Source organism: Pagrus major, chromosome 16 (genome assembly GCF_040436345.1).
Source record: "Pagrus major chromosome 16, Pma_NU_1.0".
NCBI lineage: Eukaryota > Metazoa > Chordata > Actinopteri > Spariformes > Sparidae > Pagrus > Pagrus major.
This window is the reverse complement of record NC_133230.1, coordinates 8323964-8343479: the sequence shown is the minus strand read 5'-3', so window position 1 is coordinate 8343479 and position 19516 is coordinate 8323964. Positions and strand designations below refer to the sequence as shown.

The window sequence follows — 19516 nt, the reverse complement described above, 5'->3', positions numbered from 1 at the left end:
AGGAGGCAAGGGAACTGGAATCAGCAGCCTCCTAGTGAACACAGCTGGACTGGAACGAATACAGCCTCCGAGACAGACTAGACTGGTCTCACCGGCTCACTGACAAAGGCCAGTTGGACCACAGAGAATAAAGTACAGAGGTGATTTACAGCAACCATGACAACCAGGGGCAATGAGGTAATGTCCTGTGTTGCAGGACTGAGGGCTGACTGAATGCTACAGTGACTCACTTTTGCTTCTTGAGGTACAAAGTGTTATTACGAGACAGGACAGGCTGGACAATACAGGGGCTAGCTGATTAGCATGCTAACCTCAGTAAATATCTCTGCAACAGAATACTACATAGATGTCTTGTTTTCATATAATATTCTTACATACTTCAACAACCTGCTGATCAGTTTATCAAAGCAGGCATTGTGTTTTCCCTTGACAAGAAAACAGAGCTCGGTAATTATTCCTGAAATAAAATAAACCCTGGATTAAGAGTGTTGTAATGAAAAGGTGCTAAAGAAACAATCCCCCCTGCAACAGCAGGCTGTTAACAACCGATTTTTTTAGCCCACTGACGGCCTCTTTTCATTTTTTTGGAACAGTGGTTGAGATTTTCAGCACAACTTGGACAGAAAAAAAAATGCTTTTAAGCCATCTCAAACAATCCATTAGTGGTTAACATGTGGTTGTTCAGTTGAATCAGCAAACCTGAATGAAATGCAACACATTTCTAGCAAAGGGAGAGACTTAAGTCTTTGCTCCACGCCTACTATTGCTATAGTGCTCTCCACCTACACACAAAACCCACAAATGGATGCAACAGCTTTATACATGTTGTCTGGAGGGTTGTAGGGAGTCTCTTGAAAGCTTATTTCTTAGGAAATCATTTCTTCAGGAAATGAATGTGGCAGGCTGAAGGAAAGCCGTGACTGGATCTCATCACAATATAATAATAAAACATCATAGAGTGATTTTATGTACAAGTCTAAGAGTGGATTTTTCTTTTGAACTGGTGTCTCACAATCCTCTGTAAGCCTCAAAATAGATGTGACCGGCTACAAAATTCGACATTTAAGCGTACACACACACACATTTAAACAAACACACACACAGAAGTTTAACCTGGAGAGGCTATCAATCCGGACTCCGTGTTTAGTCTCGGTGTCTTTTGAGTCCATCTTGATGCTGAACTCTTTATCCAAGAGCAGGACGAAGGAGATGGCCCCTGAGTCCGGCTTCATGTACAACAGGCATGAGTCCTTCACCACCAGCCAGCTACAAACACACACACATATCATCATCATCATCATCATCATCATCAGGATTTATGTGTGTGTCTGTGGATCATTGTTGATTGCTGCGGACCATTTCTCATATTTCTTGTTTTGAAGGATGTAGGAAGAAAATCAACATGGGGATGTAGGTGGATGGGCCGAACATTTCAAACGTGTGGGATTTTTTTTGTCTTTAGAAAATAATAATAAAAAGTGCTCGCATAATAATTTGGCTGCGACAGAGAGGAAGGGAAACAAACAGACAAACAGATGAAGAGAGAGGCCAGTGTGTGTCAATGCAGCTGCTTTGAAGATGCTACTGAGATACTGACAGCCAAAACCACTACTTATTAAGATGTTATCATTATTATGTTTTTAAATATGCAACGAGTGGTCACTCTGCTTCAACTCCCACATTCGGACCGCTTCCTGCCAGTAATTTGTACATCCATCACACCTACATTTTAGCTAAGTTTGCCAATTAAAAAATAAAATGCTAATGCTTCTTTTTAATTGGTCTTTTATCGCCTTGAGACATCGAGGAGTCTCTCTCGTAAACACTACACTAAAAATGGCAAGAGAGTTGCTATAGTATGAAGAGGCAGAATTAAAAATTCAAATTTCATTCAACTGCCATACTACTACCAAACTGTATGCTTGATTACAAGAAGAAAAAAACTGTAATTCTATATTAGAATACATATATTAACATTAATTAATTGCGTATTAGCATGGGAGGGAGAATAAAAGAGACAAAAGGAAGAGAGAGAGCACAAGGACAGAAGTAACTCGCACCGTTTGGACCAGCGGTAGCAGGCCTGGCTGTGACCACAGCAGTTCATGCCAGGGATACGATGTCCGCCTGAGCGCTTATAGATCATCCCTTCCCTGGAAGAGACAGAAAGAAATGTTGGCGGAAAATGTCTTCTGTACTACGGAATATAATGAAGTATTGTAAATGATCACGCTTTGCATCGGAAGTGTTTAGTGCTTCATCCACCTGGCCTAACAGAAGTGTTTGTACAGATGGTGAGAGGAAAAGGGGATTAAAAGGAAAAGAGAATGCTCACAGTCCTTTGGGCCCCAAGTCGTGGATGAATGACATCTGGCTGACGTCAATGAACTCCATCTGAGAATAGACAAGAAGAGACAACACAGTGACTCTAAAACTTGATACATAATGTACTGCACAGGCAGCCATTACTTCAACACAAACCATCCACCTGGGAGCAACGTGACTCATCTTAAATTACAACATGTGCTGTCGCCTCAGATGCTGTCGTTTAATGCGTCAGAATGATGCATGTCAGCACATAACAGGCACAATGATTTTGGCTAAACATAGTACTGGTCTATTTTAAGGCTCATTTCAACACAAAGGTGAAGTTTACCAGGGTAAAGGTTACATTTTAGTAGATGTTACTGGCCCAAATATAAGATGGCCCTGATAATAAGTCACCTGCCTATTTTGCTGTTTTTTTGGATTAACAGTTTTTAAAATGAGAAATAGACGTTATGTGTAACATCCTGTAGATGTGTTATCACATTAAATAAAAATACAGCACAATTCTTATGTGTGATTTCCAGAAAGAGAAACATTGTCTTATGTTTCACATGAGAGTAGCTTAAAGGTGCAATATGTAAGAATTTCCCACCTGTCAAGTTCATACTCCAAACACATAGGGGGCAGCATATCGCTAGAGTAACCGCTAATTGCTGCTAACTAGCTGCCGTAAGCCAATTTTCCTAGTGGCCGAACCGTGCAATGACAATGTCACGTGACGCACTGGGGCCCAAAAACCCTTTTTCCCATAAGCTTACATTGTGAAAGAAGCAGCTGTAAAACAGTTAAATAATTGTATCTATATTTAAGTTAACCTGGCACTAAACCGGAAGTTAACCAGCTTGGTCAGTGACTGAGTTAGCTCAGTTAGCTGTGCAGCTAGCGCTTCTATTAGCTGACTCTGCTCTGGGAGCTTGGAGCTCGGTTGTTGTTCACTATCGGAAGAAGGTGTCCAGGGGCTAGCGAGTTAGCATGCTAACTTCAGAAGATATCTCCGCAACACAATACACAGAAGTCTTCTACATAATGTCAAAACTGTTATTACTTCACATTCTGTCATGAATTTAAATGAATTATTGATATTTTAAACAAAAATTCTTACATAATGCACCTTTAAATGAGCAGCTATAACATGCCTACACGCCTTGAGTGTGTCAACATAAAGCAGACACAGTGCTATGGGTAAACACATTAATGCTCTGTGTCAACACTAGAGCGCAGTTAAATGTTAAATGTTAATGTTAAATTATATGTACTTAAACAGTTCATCTCAGGTATCTACAGTAGTTGACATGTCATATTTGACTCATATCTACACACAAAATTAGTATAAGCTTACAAATTAGCAGTCAGTCCTGATGATGTTATGTTAGCGCGATACAGCTTGCAGTACTTAGTATGATTACTCACAGTATGGTGATATTTGCGGTACATGGCCATCCTCAGCAGCTTGTTCAAATAGTCTTCTAATTGTCTCTGTAAAAACACACACACTATATTTTGGCCACTGTGAGTATTTTAATGACAAAACCCATGCTTATGAACACTCACATGCACACATATACACACACACACAGTCAGAGAGGGTTTTTAGAGGATACATGTGCTGGCAAGGAGTTAAATGCCATGGCAACAAGCGAGTGCCAGGAGAGCTCCTTGCCATGAAGTGATGACAAGATTGAGTGTCCCAATCAGGAAAACAAGCAAAAAAGGCTGCAGGCGCCGCTGCCACGTACCCTCCTGCTGGACACCTGCTCGTCTCGCACCAGCTCGTCTCCCCCTCCCCTCGGCAGGGAGGGCATCTCCCTCACCTCACTCTTCCTCACCGTCCTTCTCCTCACCGTGTGGCTGAGACATTGAGGTAGAAATGAGAAAATAATGAGTTAAAAAGTCCAATCTATTTAAAGATCACTCAGTATTGTTCTCAAACTTTGAGGACAAAACTGCTCACGCACCTTTTTTGTGATGGATATTTCTGCTTAACCACCATCGTAATGCTAAAACCCAGTTTTAGACAGCGCTACGAAATTAAAACACATAATGTCCTGCCAGCGGGTGTTTTGACAGCAAAATCTAAAAAGCCTGAATAAATTGACAGGTTGCCGGTTGACTCACTGTGTTATATCAACCAGGAATGCAGAGTGACGAATTGGGCATTTATTTAACTGAAAACCGGGAGACTTATTATATTAGTGGCAAAAAACACAGACAGGGAGAGAGAGAAAGAGGGATTAGGGCAAAAGTAAATCCTATTAAGAGCCAAGGGCAACATTCCTTTGTTTTCAAGTGTGTACATCACAAGACAGAAAACAAGAGAAAGAGAAAAAGAAAAGAAACGGACAGAAAGATAATAGAAAAAGGAGAAAACGGATGTTCAAATGTCAGAGTTGTAGCAATACACTGAAACATATAGTTTGAGAAGGTATGAGATGTTTGTTTTATGTATTTGAGACGGTACGTTCACAAATGAAAGCCCGTGCAAACAAACTATTACTCACAGTGTGTATGTGTGTATGTAGACTTGTATTAGTCACACTGTGGGGAAACAATCTGTTCACACAGCAACATTGTGGGAGCTCACCTCCCAGACAGGGACAAAAAGCTGTTCTCCACAAGGCGAACCATTAAATGATGAGGGTCTTGATTTCCATATGAGGGCAAATCTCCAGGAGAAGAATGCCAGTCGATAGACTAATTCACATGGCAGTCATTTTCCTCCGTCACGCTCACGGTGGGAAGCTCAAATGCTGAAGCCTACCGCTGTGTTTCGCGTTGCAAGTCGTTTAAAATGTAGGAAAAGTCTCACAAATTATGGTGGAAAATGTTTTTTATTTATGTGACGGAAAACACTTCAGTTGGCGCCAGGTGACAATTAAAATATAACGAAAAATAAAGGTTATAAAGGAAACTCCTCTGCTACATTCATGTTTCTGTTGACGGGGATGAATGCACCTGTTTCTAAATATCAAGGCGGACCTGTCCCTTCCAGCCACCTACGCCTGCGGATCCCAACTTGTGTCTGTTATTGTTTGCCAATATGAATGTCAGTGTGGGAGTGCAAATCTATGTGTGAGCGTGTGTGTGTAGGCACCAACCTGCGCGACGGCAGCGGTATCCTCATGAAGGTCTTGTACGTCCTCAGCTCCCTGTGCAGCTCCATGAAATGCTTCTCCTTCCTCTTAACCACCCAGGTGAACTCGCCGTGCTTCAGCTCAATCCGAAACACCGCCGGCAAAGACTGCAAACACACAACGCATAGGGAGAAGGCTGGCAGTGAGTGTTTGAGAGAGAGATGATGAACTTGGGGCGAACATTGGACAGATAAAATCATTTTAGTTGGTTTAAGAAGCAAAAATTTGAATCTGAAAACTATATTTTTCAGAATAAAGGCAAAGGGTGCAAGGAAAGATTGAAATAATGTCTTTCTTTGCAGAGATAGTGTGTGCGGTACCTTGTTGACACTCCTGTGGTTCGACAGGTTGAAGCGGTCTTGTGCGGTGGTGAATCTCTCCACCTCCAGGATGCGTGCAGTGATGGGCACAGTAGGGAGGTAGACCTTAGCATCGGCCTCCTTGAAGCCTACCGTGGCATACACCGCTGAAAACGCGATGCGACTGTCCCCTGAGAGGAGGAGGAAGGCGGGCGGTTAGCGTGATGTTTCTGCTTGTGCATGTAGGTGTTGAACAGGCTGCTTGGGAGAGCGAGTAGGCTGCTTCACTGAAAGAAAAAGTCGCCCTTTGCTCCAAGACTTTCGTGCTTCGCTAGTTTGCAGTGTTAGGTCAGATGTTTCTGTTTGCTCTCCGGTAAAGTTTGTGAAAACTAAATTATGTAAAGGAAAACTACTCTGTGATGTTAGGTGCCAGGTTGAAAGCTCACAAGCTGAAGTGTTATGTATGTCTTGTGGTTTTATTTTGTCAATTTTCACACTTTCCTTTAGCCTGGCTGGTCTACTACCTTACATTTTCCTACATTTCCCAGAAACTCTGGGTAAAAACTCAAGAAGTCAGTCACAAAGACTCTACTTTGGGCATATAAGGCCATGTAAATCTTGCTTATGAGTGATGACTCTGGTTCACAGTCTGACAAGTTAAGCTTCCTGAAAGTTCAATGGTGAAAATCACACCTATGCAGTTTCCATCATAGTCGATCTCCTCTCCCTCCCCTAGGTCCAGCTCTCTGGTATCCAGGCTTTCCACAAGCTCGGCCATGTTGATACCGATGTCCGGGGCCGCCGTGCCGTCAGTTACTTCCTCGTTCACCAGGTTGAGGTTACTGGTCGTGGGCTTATCTTTACCCAGCATGCTTAGCAGTTAGCCCCCGGAGCAGGGCGAGCCTAGAGGAGAAAAAAGAGGAGGATGATCATATATACATCTCATATATATACAGTACAGTATGTGTAGGTAAGACCCTAATGTTCTATTATAAGGACCAAAAGTGTACTAACAAGTAAGTATACTAAAACAGACACACACACTGTGGACACAGCTGTACTAGGTAACATGGTCACGTGTGGGCACCACTCCAGACACAGCAGCACTCTATAAACAACATTCTTCTGAAGCATATCCCCTCCTTTGGTTTTGTGATGATGTTGGTGGAGAAACACTGTGACACACTGGCTCAGAATCTTAAATAGGTGCAGCTGGTTTGAGGTTTAGTTACTCTACTGCAGAAAAGGAGAGTTCAAAAAACGAATAACAGGAGAAAATGACACTTTATTTTTTTATGAAATTATCTGTCGATGCAGCAAGATAATCTTACTTTTCCCAGAAATCTATCGAATTACTTGAGATCAGACTTACTACAGCACAAAATGACAGGCACAGGATATATTCATGATCAATTTAAGAAAATACCAGGAGTTTAAAGCCATTAATTCAGCATTTCTCTCATATATAAGAGGAAAACAATCATGTTAGATTGTCTTCATGCACAAACTGTTTATTTTGCTCTCTCTGATACCACATCAGGCCGGGTGCAGAATTCTTAATATTGCTTGTTTTGAGAATAATCCATGTCGCTGCAGGAAGGTCAGAATGATGCTCAGCACAACCAAAACAATGCTGCAAATAAATTATCTTCCCAATACAATGCTGCAGCCTGGCTGGAGGTCAGACAGCTCCAGCAGCTCAGCGATTCAGTGAATAAGTTTGTTGCGCTTCCTCAGCATTACTGAAGCCATACACGCCAGCCTGCAGCAGCCCACCCTTCGACTGCAGCAGCTGAATGAAGAGCTGATTATATTTCTTTGGAAGTGATTTCTCAATAAATCTCGTGTCACTCACCACCTCTGTGACTTCAGAGACATTCCTACAGTAACAGGTGAGCCACTTAAATCCAGTTAATGACCAACTAACTGCCCGACTGAAATGAGTTGTGCATGACTGAGACACACAAAGAATGACACAAACAAAATCAGCTGATAGCCTCCTCCACGTCCAAATCATGTTATCATGAGTTAAATGACTTATGCACTCACATACAGCAGATGAACACAATCCAGGCGGGGTGCCATTTTTTAACTCCCATGACAACACTACTACTCCCATGATAATTTCCAGAGTTGAGTACCAATACCAGCTGACACCGAAGCTAAAAAATGACAACGGCTTCAGGCAGAAAACTAGACTTTTCACATTAAAAGCACGGTACCCAATGCTGATTTTTATATGGCATCAGTAATATTACATTATCCAATAATTAACTGGTATCTCTTATATGTCTCACCACGGGTTATATTAATATCAAGCAATACAATTTAAATACCTGGAGTATATTTTGAATTTCAAGTAATAGCATTTTCTTTATTTCCTTACAAATTGTTTTGTTGTTTTCATCTGTTCACATTTTCTATATCATGTTATGTATCCTCTGAATTAAAGTTTCAAAAAAGAATAACAATTACATCATCTACGTTATGACACACTACGGAAGTCAGAAGCATTCCAAATAAAAGGGAAGTGCTGCAGTAAACGGCAGTACTACTGCTTTTTAAAAAATACGATAGCTTGTCATCATGCACAGCTGTGGCCTGAATGTCTTGCACCAGATGAGGGTTAAGAGGTCATGTTTTATCTGCTCCTCCACGAGATATTCCACTCACAGGCTCATACATTCTGAGTTCAAGGGTAAGTCCGCCAGTTTTCCACATAAAAGTGTGTCTTGAGGAGCACTATTGCGTATACGACAAAAGGAGCCTTTTGTGTCTCATGTTCGCATGTAATCTGATAAATTTCCTCCAGTGATGTCATTCAGTGGCTAAGTTGCATTGTGGGTAATGTAGGTGCCAGGTTTTACCCATCCTTTCTCTCTTCAAACCCTCTATCACATTTCTTTCCTTATCCTCATTACTGGATTAATCACATTTATCATGACCGACTACACCCATAAGAGGGGGAGTTGGTGATGAAGCAACGATGCAATTTGCTGAGCAAGACACCACTGAGTAAAACCGGACGGAGCTGGATTATGAGTCAGCAATACATCCCAAAATTAATTTTACAAATGACATGCACCTACACCTTTGCAGTCATGCTACATTAACATACTATGAGTTATAGTGCTCATGCATGTACTCAAAGACTAATAAGAGTTTGCACACTCCAAGTACTGCACTTCTACAGTGTGTACATCCCAAAGGCAAAAATTTGCAGCGTATATTCGCAGCAAAAGACTGTGGAGAAACTGCTCCATTCTGTTTTAGTTTCACTGTTACCTCCCCAATACACACTGCTCAGAATCATGTTGAATAATAAACAGTTTTTGAGATGCAAAAAAACCTGCTAAACCTGTCAGAAAAGAAAATATCCTCCCTGGGTGCCTGCCACACCGCCGTTTCACCTTCACTTTAGCACCGTGATCAGTCGTCTGTAAAATCCTGCATTACTAAGGCAGGAGACAGACAGGGTGTGGAGAACCACAACACTGCAACAGTGGCTACGACTGCACAGCAATCCGCCTTATAAACCCTCAAGTGCAGGACAAAGAACGACCCATATATGCAAAATACCACCAAGCCACAGTGTAGTCATCCAAGACTACCTGATACACATGTGGCCCATTAGCAGACCTCCCTTTGAGTAGACTAGAATAAGATTCTGGAGGAGAGGGTGGGGAAGGAAAGGAAAGAAAGGGAGCAGCTGACTCAGCAGAAAAGCTTCTGAAAAGAGTTTTTGATTACTCTATGGTACAACACTGTGGATCATGTTCCCGTATTGTATCACGTTGAATCCCCCATTCTTCCTTTATTTCTTTGAGAAAATGCTGCATTTCAAGTTAGTGGTTCTAGTCTCTCACTCGGTTTTTAAAAAATTGGTTTGATTGGCATGTTATCAACGTGACTTTAAAACGTTAAAAGTGATTGTGTGTGTGTTTGCAAGCAGCGTTAGCAGTTGCTCCTGCAATCTCATCCCAGCTCACAGCTGAAAAGCTGAGCAGAGGTTCTTAAAGTATCTCTTTTCTTTTTAGTCCCTGAGTTTTATCAATAACACTTAAAAAATGTAATAACATAAAATAAAAAATAACACCTGTCATCCCCGCGCTGCCTCGAGCATGAGCCTCTTGTCATCTCCTGTCTGGTGATATGGTCGAAAGAAAATTGTTTCAGAATGAGTTGCTCACTAGATCTGTGGATAATCTTGATTAACCGGCTTGTTTATTTCTAGAAAGAGACATCGCTGATGTGATCGTATCTACCACAATCCAAGTGCTTTTCCAGGTCCACTGTATTCGAGGGAAGGCAGACATCTCTACAACTCATACCTATCAACCTGCCAACTAAGGATAAAAAGCACAACATGTAAGAGGAAAAATATGTATTTTTTTATTTTCGGGGTGTCCCTTTAAAAAGGTATCAGTTCTCCAAAAAGCAAACAGAGACAGTGCCTTCTATCTTTTTGGTTTAAAGTGAAAAGGGAGTATCAGCACCCAAGGGTGAGGTTTAAGTGATTCATCAGATTTCAACAACTTTTTGTCTGAAGCAAGTTGGAGCAGGAACACAAATACACACAGAAAAAAAAAGAACAGAAACCAATTGTTTCTGAACAGTTCACTTTAAAGGAACTTCCACCGACCAGCTTTATCTCCTAACCTAATCCTAAGACTTCCTATAATGCCTGAACTTAACTTCTACACCTATAACTCAGCCCAGGTGAGAAACAGGCACCAGACACTTCTTTCCGTTTCCAAATGCAAAATCGGAGCTTAAAAAGTTCGTGACGAGGAAATAACACACGAGCACCTACACCAACAGATAACAGCTTGACGGTAAACATTCCCACGCCACTGAACATGATCCAACACGCTCACACAGTCAGGAGAGTCACCAGCAGTCACCAGTTAGCTGCCTACAGTGACACTGACTGCACGTCTGCGTGTGTCCTGTTATCTCTGTGAAGCAGATTAGTCTCTTCATTCATCCAGTCATTCTCTCATTCTGGTCTGTTGCTGAATAAGGATGCTAATGTTGGAATTAAGTAATGATTCTCAGTTTATTGTTATCATAGGACTTTATCATGATGAGTGTTAACAATTGCTGATCATAGTCATTGGCATTAATAAAATGAGAAACAAAATAATTTAATAATTTTCATTTCCTGTTTTTCTATCATCACCATCACTGTACTGTTATTTTGTAAATATCCTACAGAACATTTATTTAAGACTATTTATAAGATCAGAGTATTCATATTTCTAAGCAGAGCATGTTTGGTCATTGCTGAGTCAACAGTGGCTCTAAATAGCTTCCTTTGTTTGGTCACATTTTGTACAGAAAGACAATAGTGTGGGTAAAGATATTGTGCACAGCTAAGAGTGGTTTGACACCTAAAAAAAAAGACAATTTAATCTTCACAAAATCTCAGTGCAACCTGATCAAAACTGCTTGCGAGTGACACATTGCCATCACCTCTCCTGATATTTTTTAGGCTAGTATAGGCGCATTTAGCAAGCCTGTGTCAGAGGTGGGACCCAGAGGTTTAAAAAAGTGGACAAGTAGAATGAGATACACTAGTTCATTGTGTCTGAGAGAAGCACGAGACCAGTGTGCCTCATTTTCAAGAGGTGCCGGGGCAGTGGGCCAGCATTTTCAACTATGAATGCAGCAAACAGGAGATTCCCAGAGACTCGGATCCGGAAGTCCCCAAACTACTTCAGCTGCTCAGGAGAATGCTGCAACACTGTTTTGCTGTGAAGCTGCGAGGAAGAAATGAACACAGAACCTTCACTCGACTTTCCATCGGTATGTGAGAGAGTAGGTAATGACTGGATTTTCATTTTTGGATGAACTCGTCCTTTAAGGTGGTAAATGAACAATGGTAAATGAAGAAATATGTTTTGTGTACACTGTTCTGGAGTTAATAATAACCTTAATAATGACTCTTTTAAGGCAGCATTCTTGCACCCGTGACGCCCGCGGACCTCGACGATTGTTTTTGAGCAACGCTGGTATAATGTGTGTATTTCGCCCTCTGATCTTTCATGACGGTCACACAACTGAATGAATACTATATTACTATTCAAAGTTACATCTTTGTATTGTATTTAATCTCTAAACAAGACATGATCATGCAGTTGGAGAACTCATGATTTATGGCTTAATGTCAAATTAATTATTAGAACAAAGAGAAAGTAATAAAATGAGAGAAAGAGTTCGTCTTTTGTTTAAATCAACAAAAATGAATATGATTTTGGTCTGGGTACATGCAGGATGCAGCAGTGTCATTAAATCCACCAAGGCCCGTTTCTTGAACTTTTGAGGGGAGTGCATGCGATCTTCTATTCCAGAAGAAGTATTTATGAGTTATCTCCCCGCTCCAAGAATACCCATGACCCCCCGACATGCCTGACCCTGCAAAGAGGTCAACTGCAGAGGGACCTCGATCGCAGCCTGTGGCTTGAATGTCTGCACGCGTAGACTCATATGTCAAACATATGCATGCACCTACATGTTCAAAAGAACGTTGCGTGTCTACAGTACGCAGCCTGAAGGAAGAGCAGAGCGATGATGAAAATGCTATGGAATGGAAATGGAAACTGGCGAGATGCAGGCGTTATCTCTCGACTCCATTCCAGTGGAACACTGCCTGCTTCCTGCTTCCTGTCCTGTTGTCATGGCGATAGCTTTAACAGCCAGCGAGCTCCTTGTATATAAATATCAACAGAGGCAGCAGAGAGTGTCCGCCTCTCCCTTCGTGTGCTAGCATCCCTCTTAAATGTCAATTAGTTGGAATCAACACATTGTGAAATCATACATTGTTAGGAAGTGAACGAATGCAGAGTGGGAGAACAACTGTGGAGGTTCGGTAGAGTGTGGCTGAGAGAGAGAGAGCAAAAAAAAAAAAAAAAGATCATTATAAAAGGAGAAGTGGGCACTCATCAATCTTTCCAGTATGTGGCACATGGGAAATTTTGTCTGTCACCCTGCTGCCAGAGAGCCATTAAAGACATATTGCGACACTTTTAATGCAGCGACCGAGCTTGAAATCAGACCAAATCCATCACTGGGTATGTAATATTCAACACACATTTGGTGTTTTTGGATTGAATTATGTCCTTCTGGAGAACTTTGGTAACTTTTGTACCACTTTAAGGCACCATTTATAAAGGTCAGTTACAAGCCATCAATGGGAACTCATTTTAGGTTGCCAGGTTGTGAAGAATCTCTCTAACTGACATTGATTGCTTTGTCTTTAGCTCTTTAGTTTATCAAATAAACTGCTCCAATAGACAGTTTGACTTCTGACCGGACAAAAGTTGGACACACACATCTACTTTGTTGCAGAGAGTTAGATGATAAGATTGTTAAGCAATGATACTAGTGCTAGCCACTTGATAAAGTCGTCAACCTAGCTCTTCATGAATGAATGATGGTCCGTACCAATCATTCTAGGAAAGAGGATTAGCAATCTGTTACCAGGAAAATGCTTTGGGCTTTCGGTTAAGCGACAGGGAGTGCCAATAAGTCACAAAAGGTATCATGGGGGTTAGGAATAAGGTGGATAATCCTCTCGATCTGGGAAATTGTCATTTTTATGTGGTTTCTGGACAGATTAAACGAAGAAAATAGAGCCAGGCTAGCTGTTTCCTCCTGTCTCCAGTCTTTGTGATAAGCTAAGCTAACTAGCTGCTAGCTGCTAGAAAAGTCATGAGGGTGGTAAGCCTTTTAAACCTCATCTAACTTTCTGCCAGAAAGTGAATGATCATATTTCCCAAAAGATGACTTAGTAACTATTGCTGTTGGCCTAGAAAGTAAGAAACCTGTAACTTTGTTAGGAACAACTTATCAACAATTACCCACACTGACCTGATGGTTTATGAGAAAGACATGAGTATCGATGACTCATAAACCATATCTATAAATCATTAGTTAATAATTTCATGAATAAAGTCATTAGTTACCACTTAAAAATGGGCTTAATAGAAAGAGGTACCAAAGGTTTAATAATTACTGTAGGTTACAGCAGGTTAATCCACAATCAATACTGTATTCAGTACTGTACAGTACTGTATTGTACTATATACATACAGTTGATTCATTAATCTCTTACACTCATTTACACCCATTAATGTCGCTCTGTGAGGAAGAAGTGAGCAGGACATGTTTGTTTTACATGAATGAGTGCCCAAAAAAGGCGGCCCTGTTGCATTTATAGTCCTTATTATAACATAAAACATTTCCCTCTGAGGTTTCGATATGAAAAACAAAGATAAGACACAGTCTGGTTTATGTCTTTGGAACAGAGCCTTGTTAGCCGTCCTGTTCCTGTAGCAGTTCAGCAACACATGGGAACGAAGACGAGGTCACCCTGGCAGACAAAAACAATCTGCATCCCTCATCACTTGCGAGGCTGTTGTTATCCAAAATTAAGTTTAGTCAGGAAGTTGTGTGTCTTCCAGCCAAAAATCCGATTCACTGCCAAATGTGTGTGGTCCGCGTGTAAGATGATCATGTTGTCTTTTCTGAAGCTGTTTTACTTATCACGATTTGTACTCACACAACTAGATACACAGGGGGTTTGGGGGTGACAGTGACTAACAGAAAGTGTTTGGAAACAGCTTTGATCTGTCTTTTACAAAAGCAGGCAGCACGATGGTGATGTATAAGTGGTCTAATCTAGTCTGAAAGTTCAAAGCCTCGCTCCGTGAGACCTTTACCAAATCCTCAATGCTTTGAAAAGGGAAACAGTGTTATTTTCCTCACCCAGAGCTGGGTGCAGAATGTTTATATTTCCAATATGCTAAAGAAAATGATTTTCTTCTGCTGCTTCAGAACATCCTGGTGGTAGAGAGGTCTAAGGTGTACAGCACATTCCACTCAAATCCTCTGCATGTCATCTCCTTGGTCTCTTCTTGTGAAGGTTATGAACAAGATTTTTTGGGGGATTTAACAGTATAACTGGCAGAAAATATCTATCCTTGTACATTTAAAAAAGAGGTTGTGATAACATGGCTTGCATTAATAGATGTGTGGATCATATCCTTATTCTCCAGGGTCAAACAAAGTACAGTTCTTGCATAAGAAGCAATGGACATCACTGTCCTTTAATTTCTGCTACATTTTTTGCTCATTTTATCAATCTGCAACATTGTTAAATGTCTAAATTTGCACAGATTTGTTATATTTTGTTATAAATCAATACGGGAATGTCTGTATATTGTGTGTAGATGATTTAAACTATTTCACGCAGCACTGAATACATGTCGTAGTTTGAGAGAAGGGGCTGGTCTTTCTGGGAAACGTGAAATCAGCGGAATCAGACATGACAGGTTGGGAAAACGTGAAGACAATATAAAAAAAAAAAGTTACAGCATTTCATCATTAAGTCTGGGAACGTCTCTGTATCAGTTTCAGAATGACAGTCATAGGCGTGACCACCATTACTGCTTGTCATCACCTCTGAACCCCACATCTTTATCATATGACTGTCACATCTGTATCTGTATATTGATAAAAGTTGCCATAGCTGCACAGTGTGTCATCCAAATGATTATTTACAATTATCTCTACCAGTCATAAACCGACACTCCCACTTTTGTCCCTCTACACTCATTTTTCTTCACAATACGTGCTTGGAAACTGTCACATTATTGGAGGGGGGCTGCCCGTCTATGTCAATATCGGCAGAGGTGCTGTCACGTATCACTGAGTGCAGGAAAAAAAATAGCTAACTTGCAAGATGCATCATCTATTCCTGGATGTGCGGTAACAAACTTGACAAGTACTGTGGCAAACTGTGAGTGGATAACACATTTTAAAGATACGATACATACATGTAAACATCGTCTTTGCGTAACAGGCTACCGCTCACGCTCACGGATTCACGCACACACACACACACACATGCAATAAAGATAAAATAAACCTAGTTTGGCATTTACAGCTCGTGCGGTGCCAAGCTCCTCATGGCACAGATGGTACAAAGAGAGAGACAGAGAGAAGATAGAGGGAGGAACGATTAGAGAAGCAACAAGAGAGGTCTGTGACACCTCTCTTTCGCTGCCCACACTAAAGCTGCCTATTATCTAATCCTTCACACCACGGATAGGGGGATAGGGATGGTCAGAAAGGCAGAGAAAGCAAGACATACAGTAGATGCCAGAAAAGGAGAGGGAGCAATCGTCATCATCGCCAGAGTGGCGTTCTGCTGGCAGTAACACAAGGCATCATTGTACTGGAGGAGTGATGGAACTGCTCTCTCTCTTTCAGCCAAGCCTGAGTCAGCCTGGCCGAGGCGGCCAAGTTAGAGCCTGGAAACTACCAAACTAGAACTTAACTGACCGCTGAAGTGACTCCAACTTGCCAAGATTACAGTAGCAGGACAGAAAGCAGAGAGGACATTCGTGCTCTTGACTTAGGTTGGTTCACCCAAATTACCATCTCCAGTATTTTTTAGCCATGTTTTGGTTTTATTTGCTCGGGTGTTGAGATACCTGTCCATGAGATTTTGCGATGTGATGCCAACAGCGTTTTTAGAAGTTCAGCAGCTGCACGTTTGTCCAGAAACAATTTACCAGTTAATCAACAGACCAGGCTGTGAGGAGGTTTTCGCTGGAACTACTTTTTAACTTTAAAGGCACAGTATGTAATTTCCATCTCAAGAAGTCTCACAATCAAACAAAACACATAAGTCGTTCCGGATCATGGGAGTTGTTGTTTTCATTGGTAAACAACAACGTTACGTGTGATGCTCAAGACTGAGGAAAGGAAGTTTTATGAGGAAGTTTTATTTTTGTTACGTTTAGTGACTTTTGCTAACTTCCTTCTGCACTCTTTCCTGGAAGAAGCAACAGGTGACTAAATGAAAGACACCATTATCTTTTAAAGGTCAAGTCGTTTTTTGATATTTCAATGGAGAAATGTCACATATTACATCTTTAACTTTTAACAATAGCCCGTATGAAGAGTGTTGACAGTGTTTTCTTTGGATTTTCCAGAGTATTGAGAACACTGTTTCTGAAAAGATGATGAAAACTACCTGTGTTGCTAGATAGCACAAGTGATACAGACTAAAGCATGATTTTATTTATTTATTTATTTTTTAAATTGGGTGAACCAGCCCTTTAAAGTTTGCAAGAAAACTTCATAACACAGGCTTGTATACAGCTCAAAAATAACTTCTCTAAATCAAAAATAGAGAGTTTAGAAAACTTGCAAACAAATGGTGATAATGATGGTCTGAGTGCCAGATGGCACAGTGACATTTTTTACTATGTAAATAAATCACTTCTCTTTATTGCATCTCACAAACCCCTTTTATCTTCGACTGCTGTGCATGAGAGCGCTTTCATTTGTCTTCAGCAGTGAAACAGTGCTGTCTGCTGCAATCCAACTATAAAACAAAGAATCTCTGCTCTTTGCATATCTTAAGAGACATTCATCCAACTTCTCACTTGGCATTTTTGTTACTGAGGACCCAGGGAAGTACAGTGTTGTATGAACACATGATCTCATGGGGAAGCAGACATAAACAAAATGGAGATTAGCGTAGTGCAACAACTTTTGTTGCCGTGAGAAAAAAATAAAAGCGTAAGGTTAAATGAGTCTGGGTGAGTGGGACGATGTGGTCAAAATGAGATTTTACGTTTCTGTATGCTAGCTAACGCTAACATCTCAAGAGCTACAATGTTTATTATTGCTCGACAGCACCGTCAGCTGCTCCGGGATGCCTCTCTCACAGCATGTTTTGAATGGGAACTGCACTAGTTAGATTTAAACCTGTTATCTATAGCAATATCATTGACAAAGCACTGACAAAGTCAGTTCCCGTGGTGGACCACAAATCTTTCCAACATAGCTATAAACAATCTTATGATGCAGATTGATAGTACAAGTGACAGAAACAATGTCTTTGTACAACCCTAAAAATAATCTTTAAATTGACCACAGGTTATAATTTATGAGACTGCGGTTGGAAACTCAGAACAATGTTTGTGGGTTTTTGGCAGGACTCCACCATATGGTGAGAGCACATGAGACAGCAGTCCACATCTGGAATATATTTTCAGTAGTAATCTGCCTGCCACGCTAAAAATATTTGAAATCCTTCCTATCCTGCCTGAGAAGAAGAATAACACTGCGTGAGATACAACTACTGTTACATAACTTCTTTAAAAGAACACAAGGTGGTCGTGGACTAAAATTCCTCCACTTCTCTCTGACGGGATTAATGATTGATATGTATCACAAACCGCACAGGGCAGCAGCACATGGAACAGGTCGATGCAGTTAAACACACACAGACACACTGAGTCAGGCGTAACAGTAATAAAGTTGACTGTATGGATGTATGCGTGTGCTGTCACCACAACAGAACAGTATTGAGGTCACGCAGCCTGTGTGAAGAGGAAGGCTTCTGAATGCCAGAGGTCAGAATCATTCGTATCAGTTGCAAAGACAACAGAAGAAGAGAGGAGGGGGGGGACTGGTATGAGCGAGCGGCATAGAAAGAGAGGCAACATATCTCCAGCCTTCCCATGACATTCCAGCTGCAGCAACTAACTTTCACAACAGGGTGTGAGGAGGAGGGGGCAGCAGGTCAGCACACACACACCTGAGCAGCCCTGTACAACAGGTAACACACAACTTGTCGCCTTATTTCACAAATAAACAGTGCACAGGACCACAAAACTCAGGAAGCCAGGGATCTTCACTCAAACATCTTCCCAGCATGAACAAACACAGCTTCATGTTAAATATCTGCTGTGAAGAAACACAAGAGCTGCCCTCAGCCCCACTGTTTGTTTCTACTTATAGGAGCTTGAAGATACTGCACAATCTTCTCCATGATCCCACTGACAACCCAAAACCCAAGGAGTGTCACAGAGGCACATATCTCCCCCCAGTCCTAGACGCAAATAGTACAACAGAGAGAGCAGACACACACACACTGACAGACAGACAGACAGACAGACAGACAGAGAGGGAGACACTATACCAACCTGCTCTGTCTGTGGACGTTCAGCCCACATGTTGGTTCGTGACCGGTCCACTTGGCTTCACTGAATGGACGACACACACTCTCCACAAAGGAACTGTACAGCAGGCAGCTAGCCCTACTCTCTCCCTCTGTTCTCTAACTCAGTAAGTGTGGCTGAGGAAAAAACTAACAGTGAACTCTCTCCAACTCCTCAGGAAGGGAGGGGTGTCTGAAACTCTACACCAATCACAGCAACAGGTTCCTCCCACGGCTTCTCTCATTGGATGGACACATGTTGTGGACTTTTGGTGAAGTAGGAGGAGTCCTCTCAGGGAAGAAAATACTGACACTGGTCCTGCTTGTTGTCTCATCATTTCACACTCTTACTCTCTTTGTTTTTGTACGACTTGTGTTATTTATGTTTCTTTCTTTAGCTTTTTGCACATGTGTCTATCTGTGCCAATATGTGCATTAATGAGCCTTTTTGACTGCCTGTGGCTTTACATGCATGTGTTTTTTGGATTTGGATGAGTAACAAAACAAGAATTTGAGTTAGCTGTGTGTCCACCTAAGCCTTTGTGTGCACGTGCTATGTGTGTTTTCATGCTGAAACTTTTTCCTGATAAAATCATGCCCACCCTCATGTCACACCTGTAGCACTAAACCATTCATTAGTTTGCCAGCCACACACAGGAGTAGGGATAGAGATCATCACGTTCAAGTAGAAAAAGAGATCTCTTCCTCCATCTTGTGGATGAAGCTACAAACTACGA

At 41.4% G+C, this 19516-nt stretch overlaps 1 protein-coding gene across 1 annotated transcript in view; it reads right to left on the bottom strand.

The window, feature by feature from the left end:
- Window positions 1–18880, bottom strand: part of pld1a (phospholipase D1a) — a 33336-nt gene extending 14456 nt beyond the window's left edge. The window contains exons 1-9 of the mRNA XM_073483379.1: window positions 18766–18880; window positions 6452–6661; window positions 5780–5949; window positions 5424–5566; window positions 4065–4176; window positions 3739–3804; window positions 2336–2394; window positions 2061–2153; window positions 1114–1266 (exon numbers count right to left, since the gene is read on the bottom strand). Coding sequence (XP_073339480.1) covers window positions 1114–1266; window positions 2061–2153; window positions 2336–2394; window positions 3739–3804; window positions 4065–4176; window positions 5424–5566; window positions 5780–5949; window positions 6452–6629 — 974 coding nt within the window. The 5' untranslated portion in view covers window positions 6630–6661; window positions 18766–18880. The remainder of the gene's footprint in view (window positions 1–1113; window positions 1267–2060; window positions 2154–2335; window positions 2395–3738; window positions 3805–4064; window positions 4177–5423; window positions 5567–5779; window positions 5950–6451; window positions 6662–18765) is intronic.
- Window positions 18881–19516: the final 636 nt, after the last annotated feature.